This window comes from Fistularia commersonii, chromosome 32 (genome assembly GCF_037954325.1).
Source record: "Fistularia commersonii isolate RoL2024-O1a breed Wild chromosome 32, RoL_Fcom_v1.0, whole genome shotgun sequence".
Taxonomy (NCBI): Eukaryota; Metazoa; Chordata; class Actinopteri; order Syngnathiformes; family Fistulariidae; genus Fistularia; species Fistularia commersonii.
Genome location: NC_141315.1, coordinates 1,774,031 through 1,800,047, shown reverse-complemented (window position 1 = coordinate 1,800,047; position 26,017 = coordinate 1,774,031). Strand labels below are relative to the sequence as shown.

At 41.5% G+C, this 26,017-nt stretch overlaps 1 protein-coding gene across 4 annotated transcripts in view; it reads right to left on the bottom strand.

Moving 5' to 3' along the window:
- pcdh15b (protocadherin-related 15b) overlaps positions 1-26,017 on the bottom strand; it is a 180,861-nt gene that overhangs the window by 83,174 nt on the left and 71,670 nt on the right. For all 4 annotated transcript variants that reach the window (XM_086140114.1, XM_086140113.1, XM_086140116.1 and 1 more), the window contains 7 exons: positions 23,595-23,729; positions 22,445-22,594; positions 22,188-22,279; positions 20,413-20,514; positions 14,362-14,494; positions 14,153-14,232; positions 10,501-10,594 (listed from right to left, as the gene is read on the bottom strand). In XM_086140114.1, the coding sequence (XP_085996240.1) occupies positions 10,501-10,594; positions 14,153-14,232; positions 14,362-14,494; positions 20,413-20,514; positions 22,188-22,279; positions 22,445-22,594; positions 23,595-23,729 (786 nt within the window). The remainder of the gene's footprint in view (positions 1-10,500; positions 10,595-14,152; positions 14,233-14,361; positions 14,495-20,412; positions 20,515-22,187; positions 22,280-22,444; positions 22,595-23,594; positions 23,730-26,017) is intronic.

The window sequence follows — 26,017 nt, the reverse complement described above, 5'->3', positions numbered from 1 at the left end:
TGGAAAAACCCTTCAACTGAGTCAATTGCAGGAAAGAAGTGCCTGTGGAAGTAGCAATTTTTCAAAATAAGATACCTACAATTCTAAAGAAAATAAAATACATATAATTTTAAACAGCTTGATTCTTTCTTTGTGGCCCAATACCAAATGCTCCACGGCCCTGCACAGGTCCGCAGCCCAGTGGAAACACTGCCTGAGGGAATGTATTTAATGCTGGAACTATTTGTCAGTTGATCAAACTGTGTCATGATACACTAAACTACATTCTAGCGACTTCCTGATGCCCTGCACTGAAGTTTAAATTCCATTTTAAGATACAGTGTCCTTAGAGAATTACTGCTTTACTGCACCAGCATACAGGATCCTCAATTTGCGGCAGTATGATGGATTCATAGGCCAAATAGCAGGTGAGACACTTTGCATCATGATACTCTCACAAGACTTTTAATAATGGGGGTACCTTGTTTGCAGGGGACGTGAACCTTGAATTTACGTCATATCTTTCCTATTACTCTCTTTTTTGAAAATCTCTAACACAAATCAAATATGTCACCTCCATTCACCTTTCATTCAAAATCTAACACTGACAGAAATTCCTGCCTTTTCCTCCTCCAACACCATCATCAAGTTCGCTGATAACACCACTGTCCTCTGACTCATTACAAACGGCGATGAATTGGATTATAGGAACAAGGTGGAACATCTGGCATCATGGTGTGATAACAACAACCTGGTCCTGAACATCAAAAAGACCAAAGAAATTATTGTGGACTTCTGCGAAAACAAACCCAGAAACTATAGATCTGTCTCCAGCGCCGAACTGTTGGGGAGGGTCAACAGGTTTAAATTCTTGGAGGTTACCGTGGCAGAGGACCTGTCCTGGGGCAATCACATTGCCCAGGCAATTGGGTAGACCCAACAATCCAGTAGTTCTCTGACTTCTCTGAAAAATGTGGAGTACTAATTGTCAAGGCAAACAGAATAAATGTCTAGAAGTACATGGATTAAAATGAGCAGGTGTGTTTCTGTAAAAAAATGTCTTGTAAGTAACAGTGTATGCATATTCAATGGAATTGTTAAGGTAATTCAAGCCTCTTTCCTCCTTCCTCCCACATGTTCTTGCCCTCTGTGTTATTTATAAGGGTGTTGGTGACAGGCCAAGGTATTGAAATCAGCATTTTTCCTCCATGGAGGGCCCTTAAATACTACGTTTAGTTTTGATCAAATGGTTGTGGCTGGGTCAATAAAACACCAGTGGAGGTGAGAGGTAGTCACTCTTTTGCTAACATGGAGAAAAAGGAGGGAGGAATGGTGAGTTTCAAAACTCCAATTTTCAACCACTGAGATTAAACAAGAAATAGGCAGAAGAACATGAATTACACAAAAATGATCAACACAATTCCACATGTTCTTGCCCTCTGTATTATTTATAGGGGTGTGGGTGATAGGCCAAGGTATTGAAATCAGCATTTTCCCCCCATGGAGGGCCCTTAAATACTAAGTTTAGTTTTGATCAAATGGTTGTGGCTGGGTCAATAAAACACCAGTAGAGGAGAGAGGTAGTCACTCTTTTGCTAACATGGAGAAAAATTAGGGAAGTCATCTGTTTGCAGATGACATTGTGATCTGTGTGAGAGCAGAAAACAGGTAGAGGAAAATCTAGAGAGGTGCAGGTACGCTCTGGAAAGGAGTGGAATGAAAGTTCGTCGCAGCAAGACAGAATATATGTGTGTGAATGAGTAAAACTCGGGTGGAACAGTAAGGCTACAGGGAGTGGAGATCAAGATGCTGCAGGATTTCGGGTCCTTGGGGTCAACAGTCCAGAGCAACGGAGAGTGTGGAAAAGAGGTGAAGAGACAGGTCCAAGCAGGTTGGAATGGGTTGAGAAAAGTGCCAAGGATACTATGTGATGGAAGACTATCGGCCAGAATGACAGGAAAGGTGTACAAGACAGTGGTGAGACCAGCGATGCTGTATGGCCTAGAAACTGTTACAATGATGAAAAGACAGCAGGCAGAACTAGAGGTTGCAGAGATGAAGATGTCGAGGTTCTCTTTGGGAGTGACCAGGATGGATAGGATCAGGAATGAGTCTATCAGAGGAACAGCAAATGTTAGGTGTTTTGGAGAGAAGGTCAGAGAAGCCAGACTGAGTTGGTTGGTCATATACAAGGGAGGGATAGAGAATATATTGGTAGACGGATGCTGGAATTGGAGCTGCCGGGCAAGAGGTCTCAAGGAAGACCAAAGAGAAGATTTATGGACATAGTGAGAGAGGATATGAAGATAGTTGCTGTGAGAAGGGAGGATACAGCGAGTAGGGTCAGATGGAGAAAATTGACTCGCTGTAGCAAAACCCCGAAAGATGAAAAAGAAGATACTGGTAATGTACCAGAACCAGTCTAAAAATTCATCAAAACATATCTTCTTACTCTTTCTTGAATAAGTTGGACCAAAGTGAAAAACAGCAGGAAAGGGTAACTCCAATACCAAAAAAAAAAAACATTTTGCAAATTTGCTAGCAACCTGGGACAAACAAATGAACCAACGTAAAACCTGTCAAGCTTGTCAGACACCAGATCACTGCAGCTCCTTGTCTACCATGTATTAATCATGGGTGCTTTATCCTGTAAGTATCTATAAACAGTATAATCTTGAGTATAATTGCAACCTTGGCCCAATATAATATTTTCTTGCCATTTTCGTTCTTTTGTATTTTAGGCGGAGGGCAGAAAAACAACATTGGCTGAGACTATGAGGAGGATTGCTACAACTGCACTCAGGTTAGTTCTCTCCCACAATAAGCCACAGTCCACTTCATCCTGCTGTATTGTGTCTGTCACATATGAGCACACCTAGGTTTTTCTGGCGTCAAATGTCAGAAATGAATGAGCTTTTACTTTCGTCCCTGGAGAAGGAGGAGAGACGAAAGAAAATGAACAAGGAAAGGGAAATAAAAAGCAAGAGGAGGAAAAACAGGAGCGTTAAGTGACCATCTTCATATTCCTTCTCGCAGTTTGCCTTTTATTAACTTCTTTAGAACTGTAATGTGTCTTTTTATACGCTATAGTTCTTCTTATCCATTTATTCAGGGCATGGCTAGATTTAATGAATTCATATATTCCTCTTGAGTGATCAGTAACCTTAACTGACTTATGGAAACTGATCTAGAAGGTCATTAATATCCTTCAAGGAGTAAAGAGCGTTTGTACACTTTGAACTTCCACGAACAGAAGCAGAATCTACCTCTGAACTATATTCCATGTCATCTCCCTTGCCTATTTGGCTTCAGACCTGACCTTACCCAAAGTACAGTCATGGCCAAAAGTTTTGAGAATGACACAACCATAGAAACATTTGGCAAACACCTCAAAACCTTGAAGGAATAGACTTTGTGAAAGTGTCATTCTCAAAACTTTTGGCCATGACTGTAGTTATATAAATTGGAGGCCTTCTGCTTCTGCTTTTTTCAAGTAGGAAACACATTACATTCGGATATGTCCACCTCCGTGATGGAAATAGGGGTTGTGGTGCATGCTAACTGTGCACAGAATCATTATTGATAAGGCACAGAGCATTGCTTGACATGACACGCTGCACTGGTGGGTGTGGTTGGATCGGGCCAGGTGGCAACAGTATTAGCCTCACCATGCTTGGCAGAACCTTCTCCTTCACATACCTATCTTCAAACTTCACCTTATTCACAGTAGCTATTTCATTTGTACACCCTGAAACACTTGAAAGTATTCTTGCATCTGCTAATGTATATGGCAACTGTCATATTACTTTCAAAAGTGTGACGCTCCATCATGAAAATTCCTATCTATAGGCCCAGACCTTTCATTCGCAGATTCTGCGAGCAGGTGCTCACTACCAGGCACTCACTGCCAGAACACCAGGGCTTTGAATGCGGGTATGTGCTCACTGCCAGAGGTGGCACCAGTGCTCCTGGCAGTGAGCCCAATCAAGGCCGCATTAGCGACACCCAAGTGGGGCAGAGGCAAATCCCAGCACAGAGTTCAACTGGAGCAGTATCCCATCTTCCCGCCACCATTCCTGATGAAATTATGCCAATCCAACCACCACAGCACCAGCTGGACCCAACACTCCCAACATGGAATAAAGTATGAAGTAGAGAACACAGTAAAGCGGGCAAGACTTGCATCAGCTCCTGGCACCAACTACGTCTCATATAGGCTCTAAAAGAACATAGCAATATTTTATCTAATTCTGTAACTTTACTGTTCTGTGGGAAACTATGCTTATTATCTGAACCCATGTCTCCACTCTGGGGGGGGGGGAGCCGACCAGTAAGTCAAAACAAAACAATAGCAGGTACTAAGCCTAGAAGGAGGTGTCCTTGGTTCATCAACTGTCTGTCTTCCAGACAAGGTGCCCTTCTCCAAACAATGTGTCCTCTCTCTCATACCAAAACCAAGTGATCACATCTCCTGATTGATGCAATGTGTCCTTTAAGATAGCACCTCCTCTCTTAACATGGGACCACTGTGGGACCAGACACATCTCCTGACTGTGTCCTCAAAATGGTGCCTCCTCTCTATGCTTAAAAACCCTGCCTCACCATGTGTTATTTGTATTCTGCTGCAGACTACTCTGTGCTCTGCATGACTTGTACCTTTTGAGGCCTCAAAATAAACATCCAAAGACCATTCTGACCATTTTTTGTTATTCACAAACTTTCTTAAAGAAGCCTCATAAATACTCCTCAATTATATGGTGTCATAAGTGGAATAGCTGAAGATTCATTGGGGATCTTCTGGACCGTCGGTGGCTGATCACCGGGATTGACAATCCTCCCAAATTCAACAAACTTAAAATACTCACAGTTGATCTTGTGAAAGGCATAATTTCTAAAATTAGAGGACCATAGTTAGTCCAAGATTAAGATTGTTATTGTTATATATTGTTATGTTTTACTTGAAACTCTGGCACAACAATTACCTTCGGGAATCTTATTCTTGGATCAAATTTGAGGCCAACATAATGGGGTTGATGTATGATCGCCATATTAATGGCTGTATGAGGTTAGCATAGTCATATCTTTGATTATCTGAGTTAGCATAATCAATTATTTGACTATCTGAGGAAGCTGTAAAAATAAATAAATAAATAAAGAGCAATAACTGTGCTAGCCACCAACCAAAGACTCGTAAAGACAGTTGCCCAATCTCTGGCGAGAGTTTGAAGATGGAGACTCTCAATATGAAAGGATGCGCTCTGCATCCTCACCCTACTCATACTGTAGTAAAAGTACCCTTAATAATTTTTCCGGCTGAAAAACTGCACCGTGATAATAACTCTGAAAAAAAGAGCCCCACAAGGATGTCCCCCCCTAATTCCAGTCGCTCTGCCGCAACCACCTCATCGACGCCCAGACGATCGCAACTCGTCAAGCAGAATCAGACGCTCCAGCTCCTTCCTCCCTGCCATCTCATTTGAGAGAGGGATAACAAATAAGGTGGATCTACAGTATGCTCAATAATAAAATGGAATTAAACAGAGCAAATGTATCAGTATGAGGCCAATATGCTTTACATCTGTGCAGCGATAGGCTCCTGTAACAAAGCTAACGCAGGATTAACTTGCATAGCACCCACCCGCAGATATTGGGTCGCATCTAGATGACGCGACCCTTCCAACCTCATATATCCAACCGTATCTAACTATACTAAGAAGGAGGTATCTGGGGCTCTCTGAAACTGACGGGTCAGCAGTGAAAGAAAAAGCAACAGATTACATTGCGGCCCGTATATCCACTCGCACACTAAACTCTCTAGCTCTCACAGCTCTCACAGAAACATGGATTACACCCGAAAACATAGCCACACCATCTGCCCTTTCAGATTTGTACACTTTCACTCACACCCAAAGAGCTAATGAGCGTGGGGCTGGAACTGGCTTGTTAGTTTGCCCAGAATGGAAATCCTCTCATGTTTCCATCCCACACTTCCTTCCATCCTCCTTTGAGTTCCATGCCGTCTTTGTCACTCAACCAGTGAGACCACTATTATAGTTATGTACCGTCCACCTTGGCCCTTCGGGGTATTTCTGGAGGAACTTGATCCACTCATATCACCTTTCCCCATCAACAATTCAGCTCTTACTCTTCTTGGTGACTTCAACTGTGGGGAAAATGACAAGCTAGAACCGCTAGTTTCTTTCCTCTCCTCCTTCGACCTTCACCTCTCTCCCTCCCCTGCCACCCATGCTGCATGTCATCTCAACCTAATCTTCACCAGAAACTGCCCTTGACTAACATCTCAGTCATTCCCGTCGATAAGAAACAGCGCTCAGATCACCATTTCATCACCCACACCCTAGCGCTCTCCCCCTCTCCATCAACTCCCTCCACTGGCCACCTGGTCTCTTCACGCAGACACCTCGGTTCACTGCATCCCACGGATCTTGCCTCATCCACGACTGCTCCTCTCCCCTCAATCAATTGATTTTCCCTCCTCCCCGCTAACGCCGCTACTGACACGCTGATTTCAACCCTCTCTTCCTCGATAGAAAAAGCTTTGCCCTCTCATCTCCAGACCGGTTCGGTCAACCCCAACAGCTCCATGGCTATCTGAAACTGTGCTTAGTGACAGACAGACCCTCACAGTGGCCGAACGCGAATGGAAGAAGTCCCTACTCCCTGATGACCTCTAAACAATCCAATCGTTCCTGTCCACCTTCTCCTCCATTCTCTCAAAGGCTAAAGCCATCTTCTATCGCTCCAAAATTCAATCCTCTGCATCTAATCCCAAGAAATTCTTTGAAACCTTCACTACACTTCTCTACCCCCCCCATCTCTTCCCGATCATTTCGCAAAGTAAATGACATTAGATCCTCTTTCTCTCACAATCCAACCAGCTCCACAGCCAACGTCCCCTCCTCTCCCTCCCCACCCACCGCACCAGTCACTACCCCACCCCCTCCAACCCATCCTCTTCATCCCCTTCTAACCCACCTCAGCCTACCCTACCCCACTTCACCCCTCTCTCTCCCCCCGAGGTCCTGAAACTGATACAGGCATCATCGGCCGACCAGCTGCTCCCTCGACCTGGTCCCCTCCCCCCTCTTACAATCCATAGCACCAGACCGCCTCCCCTTCCTATCTCATCTCATCAACAAGTCCCTCCAGAGAGGCTGCTTTCCATCTGCCTTCAAGTCTGCTAGGGTCCCCCTTCTGCTCAAGAAAGCAGCACTTGGCCCATCTGACGTCAAAAACTACAGACCCGTCTCCCTACTGCCCTTTCTGTCAAAAACACTTGAGCGATCAGCCTTTAACCAACTCTCTCACTACCTTAAACAAAACAATCTCCTGGACCCTCTTCAGTCAGGGTTCAAAGAAGTTTACTCGACAGAAACGGCCCTCCTTGCAATGTCACAATCACTGCAGGAAGCAAGAGCAGCCTCCCTCTCATCTGTGCTTATACTTCTTGACCTATCAGCCACGTTCAACGCCAGATAAATGTGTCAAAGGTCTGGATGTCACAGGATGTGCACTCTCCCTGTTGGCATCCTACCTGAGGTTCTCTCCTCTTCTCCCTGTACAACATCGCTTGGTTCTGTTATTCGCTCACATGGCTTCACTGACCACTGCTATGCTGACGACACACAGCTAATCCTGTCCTTCCCTCCGTTAGACACACAGGTGGAAACCTCAATTACAGCTTGCTTGTACGTAATAACGTACAGGCAACATGTTTGGTTTTGGCAAAAGTTTTATGCCGGATGCCCTTCTTGATGCAACCCTCTGCATTTATCCAGGTTGGGAGCGGCTCAGGGAGACACTGGCCTGTGCTCCCCCGAGGCTGGCTCAGGGAGATATCAGCCCGTGCCGCCCTGAGGCTGCATTAGATGGGCACGAATTGCAATTAAACCCACTATATCCCACCGTATGTTAATGGCCGGTTTACCAATGAGAGGTTCCAAATCAACAACAAGCCGATTATGATCATCCTGCGAAAGCCAATTAAAAGCCTGGATGTCTGTGGAGGTTTTGGGTCATTCAGGTTGTGATGAATTCTTGTCAAAATCTTCTTGTCTTGGCAACAGGACTTGAATTTCTTTACTTGCAGGTGTTTCACCCTTCATCTGAGCGGCTTCTTCAGTTCTAATGATCTATGGGGAGTTTCTAAATATAACTGCCAGGTTTTTGGGTGGGTCTGGGAAATGCAAGTAGACTTGAGTTAGAGGCTCACCCTTCCACCCAAAATTACATCAAGTGAATATGGGTTGCAGAGGCTTGTCGCTAGTTCCACAGAAAGGCTACTAAAGGAGCTTGGAATATGAGGACAGGCTCAATGGAAGACAATCAAGGAGCTTGAGAATATGACCAACATAAGTATACACTGGCTGTGGCTGAAGCAGAAGGGGGGCAGTATAAATGACCTCATTGCAGCTTCAGTGCAACACTTAAACAGGTCCAATTAGCCTTCGGTTGACCAGTTGAGGCTAGAGGTGTATTAGAATAAAAGGCTGAAACACACAATGAGGCAGGGGTGCACAACTAATGAGGTGCTGTATTGGAGGTGCCAGGCGGTCATCCCACAATCCAACCCCACCCAAGAAAACATCTATATCCCCATCCAAGATGATATTTCTAACACCAGCGTCATCCAGAGTTTTGCCAGTATCTGTCCCTCAGATACCTGTCCTGGATACAAAACCTGTCCATTACTTATTCATCACCTCTATTGTCTGCACCAACAAATCCATTGACACCTAGACTGTTCAGCACTCTCTCAACACTGGAGATATTCTGCGTAACATAAGAATTTTCCTTCTCCTCCAACCCACCTTACCTACTAACAAACTGTTCCTTCAACATCACTTCTAGACCATTTCTCTTCCTTTCAATAACTTGGCAATTCAAATCACCATTGTACCGATTTACCACAGGATTATAACATTTAGTCTGAGCAAGCATTTGTGAATTTTACATTCAGAGGATAATCTGAACTTTAGCTGTAATAAAAAAAGGGGAGGTAGAAGATTAAATTTGATTTTTTTAATGTCAAAAAAATCTCTCAGACAATATGAGTGTTTGCAGAGTAGCAAATAGACAAAAAATGCCATTATTACATTTACTCTATCCATTTACAATTTCAGTTACATATTATTAAAAGTCATTTAGACTAACATACAGCCACTGTATTCTGAACAGTAATCTGTTGATGTCAAAAAATAAAAACCTATTTATGGAAATAAAATATATTCAGCTCAGATATTATTACCTCCAAGAAAAGACAATTGCAGCAGCTGTAAGCTCCCTTTGTCATTTCCCTAAGATCTACTAATCCAAATACAAAAATTTGATAGGAGTTAACTGTAGTAAACAGATCTAAACCCTCTAATGCCTCAACTGTTGTTTGCGGCATGTTCCCTTTCTACATTGCCTTATGTCGGGCTGTAACCTTACAAAACCGTTCAAGTCACAGACTTAAAACTGTCATTCATAAGGAAATTGTCAGGAAATCTTAACAATCATCAGGCAACCTTAGTTTTCGCAGATTTGCATTGCACTTCAGTCACCTCAGGCATTATGTGTGAACTGGTAGCCTTAAGTCTTAGCACAGCGGTAGCTCAGTCTTTTCCTAGTCTTGGGGCTTACGACAATATCAAACATGTTTAATTCTATTACACATGAAGTCTTTAAGTCACCTTACAGATTGAATCAACAACCCAGATGAGCTCCAACAAAACTGGAAAAAGGAAACCTAGTAGACAAGCAATCGCCAGAGTGGTACTTGTGGCAAAGTTGTTATTTGTGTGATATATTGGCATCGTCAAAGTCAACTCTCCGACAAATCATGGCCATATGGAGAAGGACAACAACAACAACAACAATAATGATAATGATAATATCCATCCATCCATCCATCCATCCATCCATCCATCCATCCATCCATCCATCCATCCATCCATCCATCCATCCATCCATCCACCCATAATAATGTATTTTATTTAAGGTGCCTTGTTGATTTTGGAGTAACTTTAATTTCTTTTTATCTAATTTTTATTTCTTTTTTATTTTATACACTTATATTTATCTTAAATATTATAGATGTCTGCTTTAGGTTGCTAGGCTACCCATTGTGCCCTCCAATTGCCCCTCGGGGACAAATAACATTTCTCTGATTCTGATTCTGATGATTGGGCTCAAATAGCAGAGGCTCTGCAGAAACCCAGTGAAGACATTGCTTGGTGACAAAAAAAATGAAGAAGAATCTAGTTGTAGTTTTCCCCGAGTTGTTTCAAAATCTTTGCGAAGTCTTTGGATGTGAGACCAACATCAGCCTAGTTTCAGCATAGTAAGACTACTAGTCTTAGGATTAGAGCTGGTGTGAGCTGAGTTTTATATGAGTCTTTTCAAAAATTTGGTCTTGAGGTCTAAGCACCACATAAGTTTAACTCCATGGGGAATGTGAAACAACAAATCATTAAGGATAGCCTCTAAGTATCTATGCAGTTCAACTAAATGCCTTACCCCATCTGGGTGTTCATCTGAGGCTGTGACAACAAGGGTGTAATAGTCCTGAGACTCCCTGTCCAGGGGCTTGTCCAGAACCAGATACCCTGAACTAGAGAGGGACAAGCATAAAAGAACATTGTTAATTCAGTAGCCATGGGCTGAAACTACAAAAGTGAAAATTGAAAAGGTTAAAAGTGAAAAAATGACAAAAAAACATAAACATATTTACACATACAAAACACTAACAAACTAAAAAACCTACCAAGAAAAAAACAAGACCTAAAGTAGTGATATATGATTACACAATAACATACGACAGTTGTCACATTGAGATGCTTCCATATTCAATTCTTCAAAATTCAGTTAGTTTTGAAGTTTAGTTGCATGTGCATGCACATAGTAAGCAGTTCTTTATTTGCCCACTAATTTCACATTTACTGCAAATGTGTGTTGAGAGAAGATTTTGCTGAAGTACTTTTAATACTTAAAATACAGCCCCAAGGCAGCATGGGCAAGTGTCTCCCTGAACTAGCCAAAGGGAGGCACAGGCCAGTGTCTGCCTGAGCTGGCCTGGATAAATGCAGAGGGTTGCTTCAGGAACCATCTGCATCCGGCGTAAAATGTTTGCAAAAACCAAACATGTGAATCAAACCTGCCAATCTCATACGGCCAAGGCCCAGGTTAAAAACAACTGCCTTTGGTACTGATGACCTACAGGGTACCAGTGGGAATTGGACTACTGTGGGTCGAAGAAGAGGACGAAGGCAGAAGCAGAGAGAGAAGAGGAAAAGCAAAAGTCTGGGACTGAGAGTAGGGACTTTGAATATTGGGACTATGACAGGAAAAGGTAGAGTTGGTTGACATGATGCAGAAGATGTCCAGGAGTCCAGGTGGAAATAAGGCTAGATGCATAGGAGCAGATTTTAAGTTGTACTGTCATGCTACTGACAGAAAGAGAAATGGAGAAGGAGTTATCTTGAAGGAGGAGTATCTTAGGAATGTTCTGCAAGTGAAAAGAATGCCAGATACACTTATGAGTTTGAAACTGGAAATTGAAGGTGCGGTGCTCAATGTTGTTAATGGCTATGCCCACAGGTGAGAAAAGAGTTTGTGGTTGAGGAGATCTTAATTAATTAGTGCACACTTCAACGGACATTTTGTGCAGGCAAGAGAGGGGATGAAGAAGCTATTGTCTGTTTTGGTATACAGGATATGAACACAGAGGGACAGATTGTGGTAGATTTTGCAAAATGGATGGAAATGACAATGTCTGGGTGATTAACGATAGGGAGGGTAAGATTCTAGAAGAGAGATGGGGAGATAGAAAGAGTACTTTGAAGAGCTGATGAATGTGGAAAATTAAAGAGAGAGGCAGGTGTAGAAGAAGTGACTATTGTAGACCACAAAGTAGCACAAATTAGGAAAAGTGAATTGAGGAAGGGATTAAAGAGGATGAAGAGTGGTAAGGCAATTGGTCCTGATGACTTTTTGTAGAGCTGTGGAAGTGTCTTGGAGAGGCACCAGTAGATTTTCTGACGAGATTATTCAACAGGATCTTCGAGAGTGAGAAGATGCCTGAGGAATGGAGACAAAGTATGATGGTGCCCATTTTCAAGAATGAGGGGGATATGCAGAATTGCGGCAACTATAGAGGGCTAAAGTTGATGAGCTATACAATGAAGAAATGGGAAAGAGTAGTGGAACCTAGACTGAGAGCAGTAGTCAGCATATGTGAACAGCAGTATGGCTTCATGCCTAGAAAGAGTACTTGGTACTTGGCAGTATTTACTTGGAGAATGCTAATAGAGAAGTACAGAGGAGGCCAGAGGGAGCTGCATTGTGTTTTGTAGACCTAGAAAAAGCATATGACAGGGTGCCAAGAGAGGAAATCTGGAGTAACAGAGAAGTATGTTAGATTGGTGCAGGACATGTATGCTAGCTGTGAGACAGTGGAGAGGTGTGCTGTAGGGGTAACAGAGAGGTTCAAGGTGAGGTGGGACTCCATCAGGGATCAGCTCTGAGCCCCCTCTTGTTTGCAGTGGTGATGGACAGGCAGAGAGATCAGCTTAGACAGGAATCTCCCTGGATAATGATGTTTGCGGATGACATTTTGATATGTAGTGAGATCAGTGAACAGGTTGATGAAAATCTTGAAGGTGGGGGTATGCTCTGGAAGCCAGACTGATGAAGGTTAGTTGCATTAAGACTGAGTATATTTGAGAGTGAATTAGAGGAACTCAGGTGGAACAATGAGGCAACAGGAAGTTGAGATCAAGACATTGGAGGATATCAGGTACTTGGGGGCAACAGTCCAGAGCAATGGAGAGTGCGGAAAAGAGGTGAAGAGACAGGTTCAAGCAGGTTGGAACGGGAGAAGAAAAGTGTCAGGGGTACTCTGCAATAGAAGACTATCATCTAGAATGAAAGGAAAGGTGTACAAGACAGTGGTGACCTGACATTTTTTCTCATCACACACCGATTAACTGAAGAGTGACCGTATTTTCTGCACCATGAGGCGCACCGCATTATAAGGCGCACCTTCAATGACTGGCCTATTTTAGAACTGTTTTCATATATGAGGCGCACTGCATTATAAGGTGCATAGAATAGAAGCTACAGTAGCAGCAGCGGTTGTGTTATTTATCTACCAAATGAAGCTGCGCTAAAGGGACTGTCAACAAAACAGCCAGATAATTCAGTCAGTCAAACTTTATTAATAGAATACAAACCAACAGTCTGACAACTCTCTTCACTCCTAAAACAAGTTAGTGCATTCACAATACGGTGCTGTACGAACCGGTAGCTCTTACCGATATTTGTGCCGCCTCCGTTGAAAACAATGTATTTCCAACACAATTTGTCACAGCTCAAAATTTTTCATAAAACAAAAGCAACAAGGACTGCCTCTAAATTCATTGCTGTCGCTAGCTAGTGCTGTTGCCTTCATTCGAATAGTGACTGTAGAGATGCTTCTACTTTCTGGTCTCTGTTCTACAACCCACTGTTCAAGTTTGTCCTCTAACTGTAGCCATCTCACTTTGTTTCCTCAGAAAATCTGTTTAGTCTTCTGAATTTGGCACAGGTCATCTTGTCGCCAAATCTCCACTTCTGCACTTCCGCATTGATTCAGTAATGTTGAATTCTCTTGTTGCTACTCTTTACCTATGTTCTACTGCATGAATGATAGCCTTGAGTTTAAACTCTGCGTCATAAGTGTGTCTCTTGAAATTAGCCATTTTCAGGTCTTTACACACTCACACATACACACACACACACACACACACACACACACACACACACACACACACACACACACACACACACACAAGTGGAAATGAAAATGCATGCTTCGTGCAGTCCTAAATCCTTGCATGCACCGCGCGCTACTTCTTGTACGTGAGAAAATCGAGTTGGCGGCCCTTCTTCAGCTCGGAGGTCCAGCAGTTGATTCTGCACTTTGACGGGCTCAACCTGACCCCTTTGCTTGCTCGACTTTGTGCCCTCTACGAATTTAGCTAAGATCCTTTTCTGACATCAAAATGTGTCTTAAGTAGATATAAATTATTATTGGGTGTGCATGTGAAGGTGTTTATGACTGTGGAAAGGTTATGGTGTTCTCTGCAACTCAAATATATTATAACCAACACAATAAAATGTGATCACTTACTTTTGTTGCAGTCCAAATTGGCCATGCAAATCACCGCTATGGATTTTGTAGATGATGGGGTCCCTTTCACGATCAACTGCCTTGTTTATGAAACACAAACAAAGGAATACACGTCTACTGAGGACCACCCACTTTTATCACACCATAACATCCTGACCCTACAAGGATATCCAAAGTTGCCCATTTTTTTTACGAAGAGAGCATAATACCTGCAGATTAAGCAGTGTAGCTCCGGTTCTCATCGCCTCACTGACCTCCAGGTTGTACTGTTGCCGGGGAAAATGGGGAGGACTCTGATTGTTTGGCGGCAAAACTTCGAGATAAACTGTTGTGATAGATGACCTTAAAAGAGAAAACAGTGGGTAAAGATATAGAAGAGTATAGAACAGGTAGAAAGGACAAGAGGGTCAAACAATCTATTGAAAAAATGTCTGTGAAAAAGAGCAAGTTAGAGAATGAGTTGTAGCTGAGAGGTGCTAATGATGAGTGCCAATAGAAAGGAGCTTGAAAATTTCACAAGGGGATAGTTGGATGGTTAAAAAGTTGTATCCTAGAGGTCAAGTGGTCTATTGTTTAAATGAGTTGTGGCTGGCTGGTATTTCTTTGCACTTGATGCTGTTTTTAATATTTAAACAAGTAATATTTTTTTGCAGCCAATATACTGTAAGTTCAAGCAGCGAAGACACCAGAAACTGTAGCAGTGGGCATTAACAGATATGTTTGCAGACCTCAAATCCTCTGTGCAGGATCTTGAAAATTTGGAAAATACTTTATGTTATTATAATTAATTCTCATGATAGTCTACGTAAGTAGACTTAAAAAAAGCTTGTCAGTATAATGAGTCCACAATTGACAAGCTCGAGCTAGTGAACAGAAATTTTTGTTTCTGAGACTATTTGTATCGTTATAGATAATTATCCGGGTCATAGAGGTCAAATTCGAGTCCTCAAATGAAATGATAATATAATTCTTAGATAACAACAGCTATAACCACATATCAAAAATAATAAAGTTATCCCTAGCTGTTTCGTGAAATTTGATCTTCAAGCATTTGACCCTCAAGTGTCAACACTGAACACTGAACTCCTAACTGCTTCCCTGGTGCTAGTGGATGGCAGCCTACTGCTCATGGTTCATCAATGATGGGTTAACTGCGAAGAACGAATTTCCCCACGAGGGATTAATAAAGGATAATTTATAGCTATCCTATCGGGGAGGAAAGGACACTGGACTTGCAAGATGCTAACACAAAGGATGCATAGGTCATATTATAATCTGGTATACCTCTTATGTGATTCTGGTCAAGAGCTTGCCTGCAACCACAGGGAGAGTGAAGATGCTTCTGAGACACTGCAGGGTTGCTTTGAGGTCAAAGACAGTCAAGCACTCTTTGAGCTGCGATCAAAGGGTCCATCACTCAATTCATTAACTTCTGTGTTGTTTCCATTGTCCCAGCCAAGACGGTTAATTGTTTCCTAAACAACAAGCCTTGGGTGACGGACATCAAAGCCCTTCTGAATGATAAGAAGAGGAGGGTATCCTCCTCTCTCACACCAACTACCTTCATATCCTCTCTCACTAAGTCCATAAATCTCTTTGGTCTTCCTCAAGACCTCCTGCCTGGCAGCTCCAATTCCAGCACCTGTATACCAATATATTCTCTGTCCCTCCTCCGAACCATCTCCGAACCATCTCAGTCTGGCTTCTCTGACCTCCCAAAAAGTCTAAGGTGCTGAACCTCTGATACACTCATTCCTGATCCTATCCATCCTGGTCACTCCCAAAGAAAACCATAGTATCTTCATCTCTGCAACCTCTAGCTCTACCTCCCGTCTTTTGTGACTGTTTCTAGGCCGCACATCATTATGGTCTCACCACTGTCTTGTACACCTTTCCGTCATTCTGGCTGAGAGTCTTCTATTGCATAGTACCCTTGATACTTTTGTTCACCCATTCCAACCTGTTTGAATCTGTCTCTTTATCTCTTTTCCACACTCTCCGTTGCTATGGACCGTCAACCTTAAGTACTTGAATAACCTCTAACTTCTTGAAGTCAGCTCCCTGTAGCCTCACCCTTCCACCAGGGTTCTTCTCATTGACACATAGATTCTGTCTTGCCATTACTAACATACATTTTTCTCATTTCCAGAGCATACAACCACCTCTCTAGAATTTTGTCAACCTATACCCTGCTCTCACTACAAATCAGTCTTGAAATCTTGAAACATCATGGTCCGTGGAGATTCCTGTCTAATCTCACCTGTCAGCCTGTCTATCACCACTGCAAACTCAGAGCTGATCCCTGATGGAGTCCCACTTCCATCTTGACCTTCTCTGTTACCCAAATAGCTCATCTCATCATTGTATCACTGCTAGCATACATGTCCGGCACCAGTCTAACATACTTCTCTGCCACTCCAGATTTCCTCATACAATACCAGGATTCCTTTCTCAGCACCCTATCGTATGCTGTGGCTGGGTCTACAAAAACACAATGCAGCTCCCTCTGGCCTCCTCTGTACTTCTTTATTAGAATTCTTAAAATAAATACTGCATCTGTAGAACTCTTGCTAGGCATGAACCCATACTGCTGTTCACAAACGCTGACCTCTGCTCTCAGTCTACTTTCCACTACTCTTTCCCATGACTTCACTGTATGGCTCATCACTCTATAGTTACCGCAATTCTGCACATCCCCCTTACTCTTACAGCCATATAACCAGCTTGGTGGGAGCCTGAATTTATCCAGCACATTATAGTAAAACATTTGAGCTTGTTATACCATTAACCCTCTCCAGGCAGATGTTGCAGATTTGCGACAGCTAAATGCTACTTAGCTAATTACGCCACAACTTAATTTGAGCCTGAGAGGGTTAATACTAGGTATTTTGTACAGACTTTTTACACCTCATTAAGTCTCCAATATAGTGTTGAAAATAAAGTATAGCCAGATTTGTCCTAAAGGCTCTTAAGCATATATAAAGCCCTCAAACACACACACACACACGCACACACACACGCACACACACACGCACACACACACGCACACACACACACACCCTAATAGATTTATTTCATCCAATCAAATTTCCAAAGATGAAAATATAGTTTCAATAATTGAATGCTTGTATAGATTCATATACTCAAGGCCCAGTATTTGAATTCATGTCTCCCACCAACCGATTAGTAAGACCAATATTATATTGTAGCTGTCTTAAGTGATCCAAAATATTTTTTCAAATATTTGATATCAAAATTTACAGTAAAGCAGTAAAACAAATGCCATGGAAAAGAGAGGAGTATAGGTTGGTCGTGATCATGCTGCTTCTCAAAAAGGATTGACTGCTAGGGCTGTACTGACAGCTTTTTGATGCAGCCAGGGATTCTTAATCAGACCGGACTCACATCCTTCTATAGCTAAGTCCTTTAAGCTTGACAAGTGCTTGATTTATAGGGGAATTGGCAATGACACCCTGGGCTGCTGGGTGATGGAAAAGCCTCTGCTCGTCAATAATTTTCTGGTGTCCCAGTCTTTGAACTCCAATATCCTGGTCATCTTTTCCTTACCAGAATGCACTCAGGGAATCTGCATGCATAACTTCTGTTAGGTTTGTTGCCAGAGTTACCAAGGAAAGCTTCAATGCCCTTCCAACTTACCTAAAATGCTTTGTGACTGAGCACTTGCACCTTGAATCATGGAATGAGAAAGTCGACTACAGGTTCCCATCACTGATCCATCCTGCCACAGATCGCGGAGAGGGAGGACAAAGATAGCCTCCTACTGACACTCAAGACCCCAAGCTGGAAGGAGTTTCAAGCTCCAGATAAAAACAACTTCTATGTATCATGTGAAAAGGTGCTTAACCTTCAACCCCATATCTCAAGTGAAGGTATCCATATGGCTCAACTTCTTCAGAAGAAGAAATGCCTCTATTGTCACATAGAGAACAACATCAATGAAATATGACCACTGCATTTAACCCACCATGAGCAGAAGGCAGCTGAGGGCCAGCACCAGGAGAGCAGTTAGGGGTACAGTGTCTTTCTCGACAAGCTAGGAGGAACCATGAATTGAACCAGGAATGTTTGGTTCCAAGATCAACTGCTCTAGCCATTTGACTGACCTAGAGATCTAAGGTTTGTGTCCAAGGGAATGAGAATCCAGTGACAGCATTAAAAGCCTATATTAGGACACGCATAACAGCGGAATTTGATTTCTTTTATTGGACAATCAATGGCCATTAGTGGACAATCTAGGGGACATTATTTCTATTTGGGCAGTAGAAGGTATATTGTGTTCTGTTAACAATAATGGTGAGATTAACATATTCCCTTGAATGTATTCTTGTCAAATCCCAGTGAATGAATAAAGGTATTTTCTTTCTCACTTTTTCTGGACTATTTTTTGGTAGATCATCTGTGGGGATAGTGTTTTTTTTCAAAAGCCCTCTAAAAGAAGTCAAAGCACAACAGCTTGGCTATTTCTGAACAAATCATTTTAGGTTCACTTCTAACGGAAAACATGGTTATCCATACATTTTACCATATCACAATAAAGTAGTATGGCACCCCTCTTGCAGGTACCATGTCATTTGCTTACATCATATCATTTTCAGATGGTCCTTGAATCATGCAGATTAACAGTTTCCATTTACTTATTTTCACACGACTGACTGTTCAATTACTTCCTTCAAGTGTAGAGGGAACTATTCACAATATTCTCATGCATTTATCAATTATAAAATAGGAGATGTAATTGTTCAAAATTCAAAAAGAATTCTTCCCAATTTTGTAATGAGTTGTCCTGTTTCACATTTCTGTTGTTCATCAAAAAAAAAATGCCGTGTTTATTCTTTTGCAAGGATAACTTGCTAATTTATACTTTTGCCTTTTTGTGGCAATATTTCCTAAAGCAAATGCTTATTGGATCCGAACATGCCTTGAGTATCAGCCAGCAGTGATCTCTTTTTAAGATTGGTAACCTTGCCTAGCTCATTTTGCCTTGCTGCTATTTTCTCATATGTTACTGTAAAGTGATTTTTTTCTCATTGTTCTCCTGTAAAGGGTGATATGCAACTAGACAAGTAGCAACAAGAAATAAAAAATGGAAAGTATGTTAGCTATCCCATCCATCATTTTTATTGCAACTTGGTTGGTAACCAGAGAATAATCGAACTCCAAACAGAGAAGGGAATCAAATCAAGAACCTTCTTACTGTGAGGCAAAAGTGCTTAGCACTTCACTACTGTGCTGTTTTACTTAGATTAGGGCTTGGAAAATTTTGTGATGCTCCCCTTGTGCCTTGACCCTCAGATTAAAAGTCATTGCTCAACAGTTGTATCACATCGGCTGCTTCAGATGGCATGAGCAATGGACAATGACTCTTATCTCACTGAAAAGAACAATGGGTCACAGCCACCTTGACCGTGGTTCATTTTCGAGAGCTTAGACTTTAGGATCTGACAGCAGTGAGACTGTAAGGCTGTAACTACTATTAGGAAAGCGAAATCCAATCCACGCACTTTCCAATTCATTGTATGTCACAGCAGTGCCAGATGGATTTATCAGCGGTGAGCAGTAACAATAGTACCTTAATGCCTAACGGCTGGCTTAAGTGTGTCTACATAATGAAAAAAGTCATACGAAAGACAGAAAGATAGAAAAACTGAAATATACTGCTCAAAAAAATTGAAGGGAACACTTGAAAAACACAATGTAACTCCAAGTCAATCATACTTCTGTGAAATAAAGACCTTAAAACACTTTATAGCCTTGACTTTGACACTTTATAGTTTTATTTGTTTTTCTTTTCCCCCCTCCTTTTTTTGTTGTTATACATTTTCCTACTATTATATATTATTGTTATGTTTCACTTGAAACTCTGGCACAACAATTTCCTTTGGGATAAATAAAGTTGTTCTTATTCTTATTCTTATTCTTATTCTTATTCTTATTCTTATTCTTATTCTTATTCTTATATCAAAGTGTCCACTTAGGAAACAAGACTAATTCATTTTTACTTGTTTTAAGGACATTACATCAAAGTTGGATCAGCCTGTACTGTGTTTTTCCACTTTAATTTTGAGTGTAACTCCAAATCAATACCTAATAAATTTGATTTCCTTGATTATTTTTGTGTGATTTTGTTGTCAACACATTCAACCAAAGACCAAAGTATTTAATAAGAATATTTCATTAATTCATATCTAGAATGTGTTATTTTAGTGTTCCCTTTATTTTTTTTGAGCAGTGTACTTTACCTCCTCTGGGGTTCAGGTCCATTATCCATGGCTTCGACAGTCAGAGCAAAATTCTGTCCCACAGTGAGCTGCAAGCCTGGTGCCACAGTAATGACCCCACTGCTGTGAAAACAGTCAACTTATTTATTAAGGAGGGAGCTGAAAGATATTCACATGGATCACATCATGCTAGTCATCCATTTCATAATTTCACTTATATCTATCTTTAAAAATATTATCTTTAAGCAATCCTATATGTTACATAGTATACTTTCAAACTGTCGAATTTGGGCCCCCTTTATATTTCAATGGGCCTGGGATTTATCCTGTATTTTAGATATAAATGCTCGATAGTAAGACTTTCATATTTTAAATTTCAATAGTCATGGTTGAAAAGGTGCTAAATGTTCAGAATGTTATGTTACCATTTTGTTATCTTTAGAGGTCTAGCATATAGGACTGCAAAAGTTATGGCTGCCACAGCGAAATCATTTCGGAATGTATCAGAGTGTATTTGGCTGAAAATACCTTGTTAAAGTAATATCATGCAATGAGTACTCCAACTGTCTGGTTTACCAATATGCACTTTTGATCTGCTACAGATAATCCAGAACACAATTCTTTGTCTGCTGTTTTCCTTCCCACAGAGTAAAGCAAAACTGCCCCAATCCAAAATTTACCTCCTTACGTTTATCTGTCATTCTGTGCCGGTCCAAAGCCCGGATAAATGCAGAGGGTTGTGTCAGGAAGGGCATCCGGCGTAAAACTTTTGCCAAAACCAAACATGCAACCAAAACTATACCATACCGGATTGGTCGCGGACCGGGTTAACGACGACCGCCATTGGTACTGATGACCTACAGGGTACTAATGGAAATTGGGCTACTGTGGGTCGAAGAACAAGAACAAGAACAAGAGGAGGAGTGCGTGTTCGGAAGCAGAGAGAGAGGAGGAAAGGAAAGAGTCTGGGACTGAGAGTAGGGACTTTGAATATCGGGACTATGACAGGAAAAGGTAGAGAGTTGGTCGACATGATGCAGACAAGGAAGGTGGATATACTGTGTGTCCAGGAGACCAGGTGGAAAGGTAGTAAGGCTAGAAGCTTAGGAGCAGGCTTTAAGTTGTACTATTATGGTACTGACAAGAAGAGAAATGGAGTAGGAGTAATCTTGAAGGAGGAGTTCGTAAGGAACGTCTTTGAGGTGAGAAGAATGTCAGATAGACTTATGAGTCTGAAATTGGAAATTGAAGGTGTGATGCTCAATGTTGTTGGTGGCTATGCCCCACAGGTGGGATGTGAATCTGAAGAGAAGGATATATATATATATATATATATATATATATATATATATATATATATATATATATATACACACACTGCTCAAAAAAATAAAGGGAACACTTAAAAAACACATCCCTGATCTAAATGAATGAAATATTCTTACGAAATACTTTGCTCTTTACACAGTTGAATGTGCTGAGTGGACACTATGATTTCACAGAAGTGTGATTGACTTGGAGTTACATTGTGTTGTTCAAGTGTTCCCTTTATTTTTTTTTGAGCAGTATATACATATATTATATTTTTTTTAAATTGCAAACACAGTTGCAAACACAGTTTGAGTCTGACACAAGTGTATATATATATATATATTATATAACATATATATATTGCTGATTCAAACTGGAACATTGTCACAATCGATCATTCAACAAAGATTCAAATTAAACACTAATTATGGAAAACTTTAATATGACAAGAGATGATCAATAGAATTTTGTTTGGTATTTTTCACCTGCTGTCAATAAGAAAATGCTCCTGGTCCCCGGCTAAGATACGATAGATGACTTGACCATTCAGTCCCTCATCAGTGTCTTGAGCTGAGAGCTGGAAAGATAAATATATTCACACAAAGTCAAATCATATTTTACATTTTTATTTTCAGATTTACCACTTACCGTATCAAATACAGACAAAGTATTTTGTTTGTACATTTTTAACACGGCAAAGTCCATAATAGGCCATTATCAATAAATGAGGTATTTTGTGTACCTGAAAAATAGTGTCTCCTGGCATCATATCCGTGTACAAGTTTATATTATAAGATAGATTTGCAAATGTTGGAGTGTTGTCATTAGTATCCAAAACTGTGATCATCACAGTCACAGGAATGCTTTGCTGGATGCCATCAGACGCTAACAGCTGTGAAACAGACAAAGTAACATTTATGTATCTACAGTATTTGTGTCAATGGTAGCCTACAAAAAACAATTCATTATAAGCAAATCCTCTCTCTCTCTCCCCTTCTCTCTGTCTCTTAAAGATTCAAGAGTCAAAAATTAAAGTTATATTTCCTTTCATGTGCATTGTAATGCATTTGTGTAATGCCCCCAAGACTCAAGGGGGAACAAGCCTGTTTTCTCCCTGAGCCGGTACTAGGCCCAGATGAATGAAGATGATTATGCCAGGAAGGGCATACAAATCAATGCTATGACTTCCACACCAGATCAATCAAGGCATGGGTTAACAATGACCGCCAGGATTGCTGATTACCCACAGGGTACCGATAAAATTGGGCTACTGTGGGTCATAAAAGGAGCAGAGAAAGATTTGTTGGAAGCAGCGAAAGAAGGGAAAAGGCAAGATGGTAGAACTGAAAGTAGGGACTTTGAATGTTCAGAGTACAACAGGAAAAGCTGAGGGACAACAATCCACTGCAATGGAGAGTGTAGAAGAGAATAAGCTTGTGCAAGCAGGTTGGAACAGGTGCTGAACAGTGTCAGGTATGATGTGCAATGAAGGATTATCAGCCAGAATGAGAACAAAGGCGAACAAGTTGGTGGTGAGACCACCGTTGTTTGTGTTAGAGACAGTGCATTGACAAAAAGACAGGAAGCACAACTGTGGTAAGCAATTATTTAGAGAAACCAGACTAAGACGGTTAGGACATGTACAGAGGAGAAATAGTGAATATAAGATGAGGTTGAAACTCCTAGACAGGAGGTCAAGAGCAGGAACAAAAAGGACATTCATGGACATAGTGAAAGAGGACATATATAAATGCCCAGTAGAGCTGTTAGTTCTGAGGTAGTCTATGAGTGCCTGTTGGGCTATCAAAATTGCTTTACTTACAAAGAATCTTTAACACTCCATCAGAAATAAACAGTATAATTAGCAAAGTTAAGTGGGCATGTTTAAATACCGTGAATGTGTAGGTGTCCTGGATCTCTCTGTCAACTGGCTGCACCAGAGTAAGGTGTCTACTTAGTCCAATAGCAGACATAGCAAATATATTGGAATAGCTGTCAAGTGAGAACTGGAGACGAGGATCCCTGGTCTGGTGGACAGAAAGAAATACACCCTGAAGTACAGAATAGATAAAGGAGCCACAAGCTAATTTCTTAAAATATACTCCCAAAGGAAGGTGGCATTACATTTGTGAGGCCAGCAAGCAATCATGCAATATACATAGATTCACAAGCTACCTTCCATCTGTTTTTTTATGGAAAATCGCTGAAAGAAAAGTAGGGTTAGAGAGTAAAATGTGAATGGAGATCATCCTCATAGTTTACTTGAGATAAAAATTCTGCTTTGACATCTCTGTGATGTCTCCCTTTTGTATGTATGTTTCAGTTCATGTGAGTTGTGTTAAACTTTGTGATGGAGAGGCAGTCCTCACCGAAGTCCCACTGACATTACCCTTACAGTCATCTGTATGTGCTTGTGTGCATGTGTGTCTGTACATTTTTGTATGTGTGTGTGTGTGTGTGTGTGTGTGTGTGTGCGTGTGTGTTTGATCTCCCATTCCAGATACAGCTTGCTCAGCAAGGTAGCAAGGTACTAATACTGTTGATGTCGCCAGTGTGAATATTGAGTCATAAATAAACACCCACCCCAATTCCATACAGAGAGAGAAGAGAGAGAGAGAGACAGACAGAAGGGGGAAGAGAGTCAAGGATACACAGTCAAATGCACTCACATACATTAAAGTCACCAGTGCAATATTAAAGCCATTAAGACAAATCATCATTGTGGAAACTTTATTTTAGAGGAAAGACAAGATACAGCAATATTTAGAACAATGTGACGTATGTCAAACTCCAAAATTAACCATGAAGACCTTTTCGAGTTCTTTCCCTTTCGGCTTTTTCCATCAGGGGTCACCACAGTGAATCAACCTTCTCCATCTTACCATGTTCTCTCTGTCCTCCTCTCTCACACCAAATACCTTCATATCCTCTCTCACTAAGTCAATAAATCTTCTCTTTGGTCTTCCTCGAGACATCCTGCCCGGCAGCTCCAATTCCAGCATCCGTCTACAAATATATCCCCTCTCTGTACGTGACCGAACCATCTCAATCTGGCATCTCTAACCTTTGCTCCAAAACATCTAACATGTTCAGTTCCTCTGATAGCCTAATTCCTATCCATCCTGGTCACTCCCAAAGAGAACCATAGCATTTTCATCTCTACGACCTCTAGTTCTGCCTCCTATCTTTTTGTCATTGTAACTGTTTCTAGGCCATACAGCATTGCTGGTCTCACAAATGTCTTGTACACCTTTCTTTTTATTCTAGCTGATAGTCTTCTATCGCATAGTACCCCTGACACTGTTCTCCACCCATTCCAACCTGCTTGGATCCATCTCTTCACCTCTTTTCCACACTCTCTGCTGCTCTGGACTGTTGACCCTAAGTACCTGAAATCCTCCAATTTCTTGATCTCCACGCCCTGTAGCCTCACCGTTCCACCCGAGTTCCTCCCATTCACACACATTGATATACTCTGTCTTGCTGCGATTAACTTTCATTCCTGTCCTTCCCAGAGCATACCTCCACCTCTCAAGATTTTCCTCTACCTGTTCTCTGCTCTCACTACGGATCAAAATGTCATCTGGAAACATCATGGTCCATGGAGATTCCTGTCTAACCTCATCTGTAAGCCTGTCAATCACTACTGCAAACAAGAAGGGTCTCAAGCCTAATCTCTGATGGAGTCCCACTTCCACCTTGAACTCCTCTGTTACCCCTACAGCACACGACACCACATTCTCAGAGTTAGCCTACATGTCCTGCACCAGACTAACATAGTTCTCTGCCACTCCAGATTTCCTCATACAATACCAGAGTTCCTCATTCTGCATATTCTTTTTGTAGGTCTACAAAGAAACAATGCAGCTCCCTCTGGCCGTCTCTGCATTTCTCTATTAGCATTCTCAAAGCAAATACTGCATCTGTAGTAGTTTTTCTAGGCATGAAGCAATACTGCTGTTCACAAATGTTGACTTCTGCTCTCAATCTAGTTTCCACTTCTCCTTCCCATAACTTCATTGTATGGCTTATCAACTTTATCCCGCTATATTACAATAATTCTGCACATCTCCCTTAAAATTCTTAAAAATGGGCACCATCACACTTTGTCTCCATTCTTCAGCCATCTTCTCACTCTAAAAGATCCTGTTGAATAATCTAGTCAGAAACTCCACCACTCCCTCGCCTAGACACTTCCACACCTCCACAGATAAATCACCACGACAAGCTGCCTTTCCACTCTTCACCCTCTTCAATGGCTTCCTCACTTCACTTTTACTAATCTTTGCTACTTTGTGGTCTACAACAGTCACCT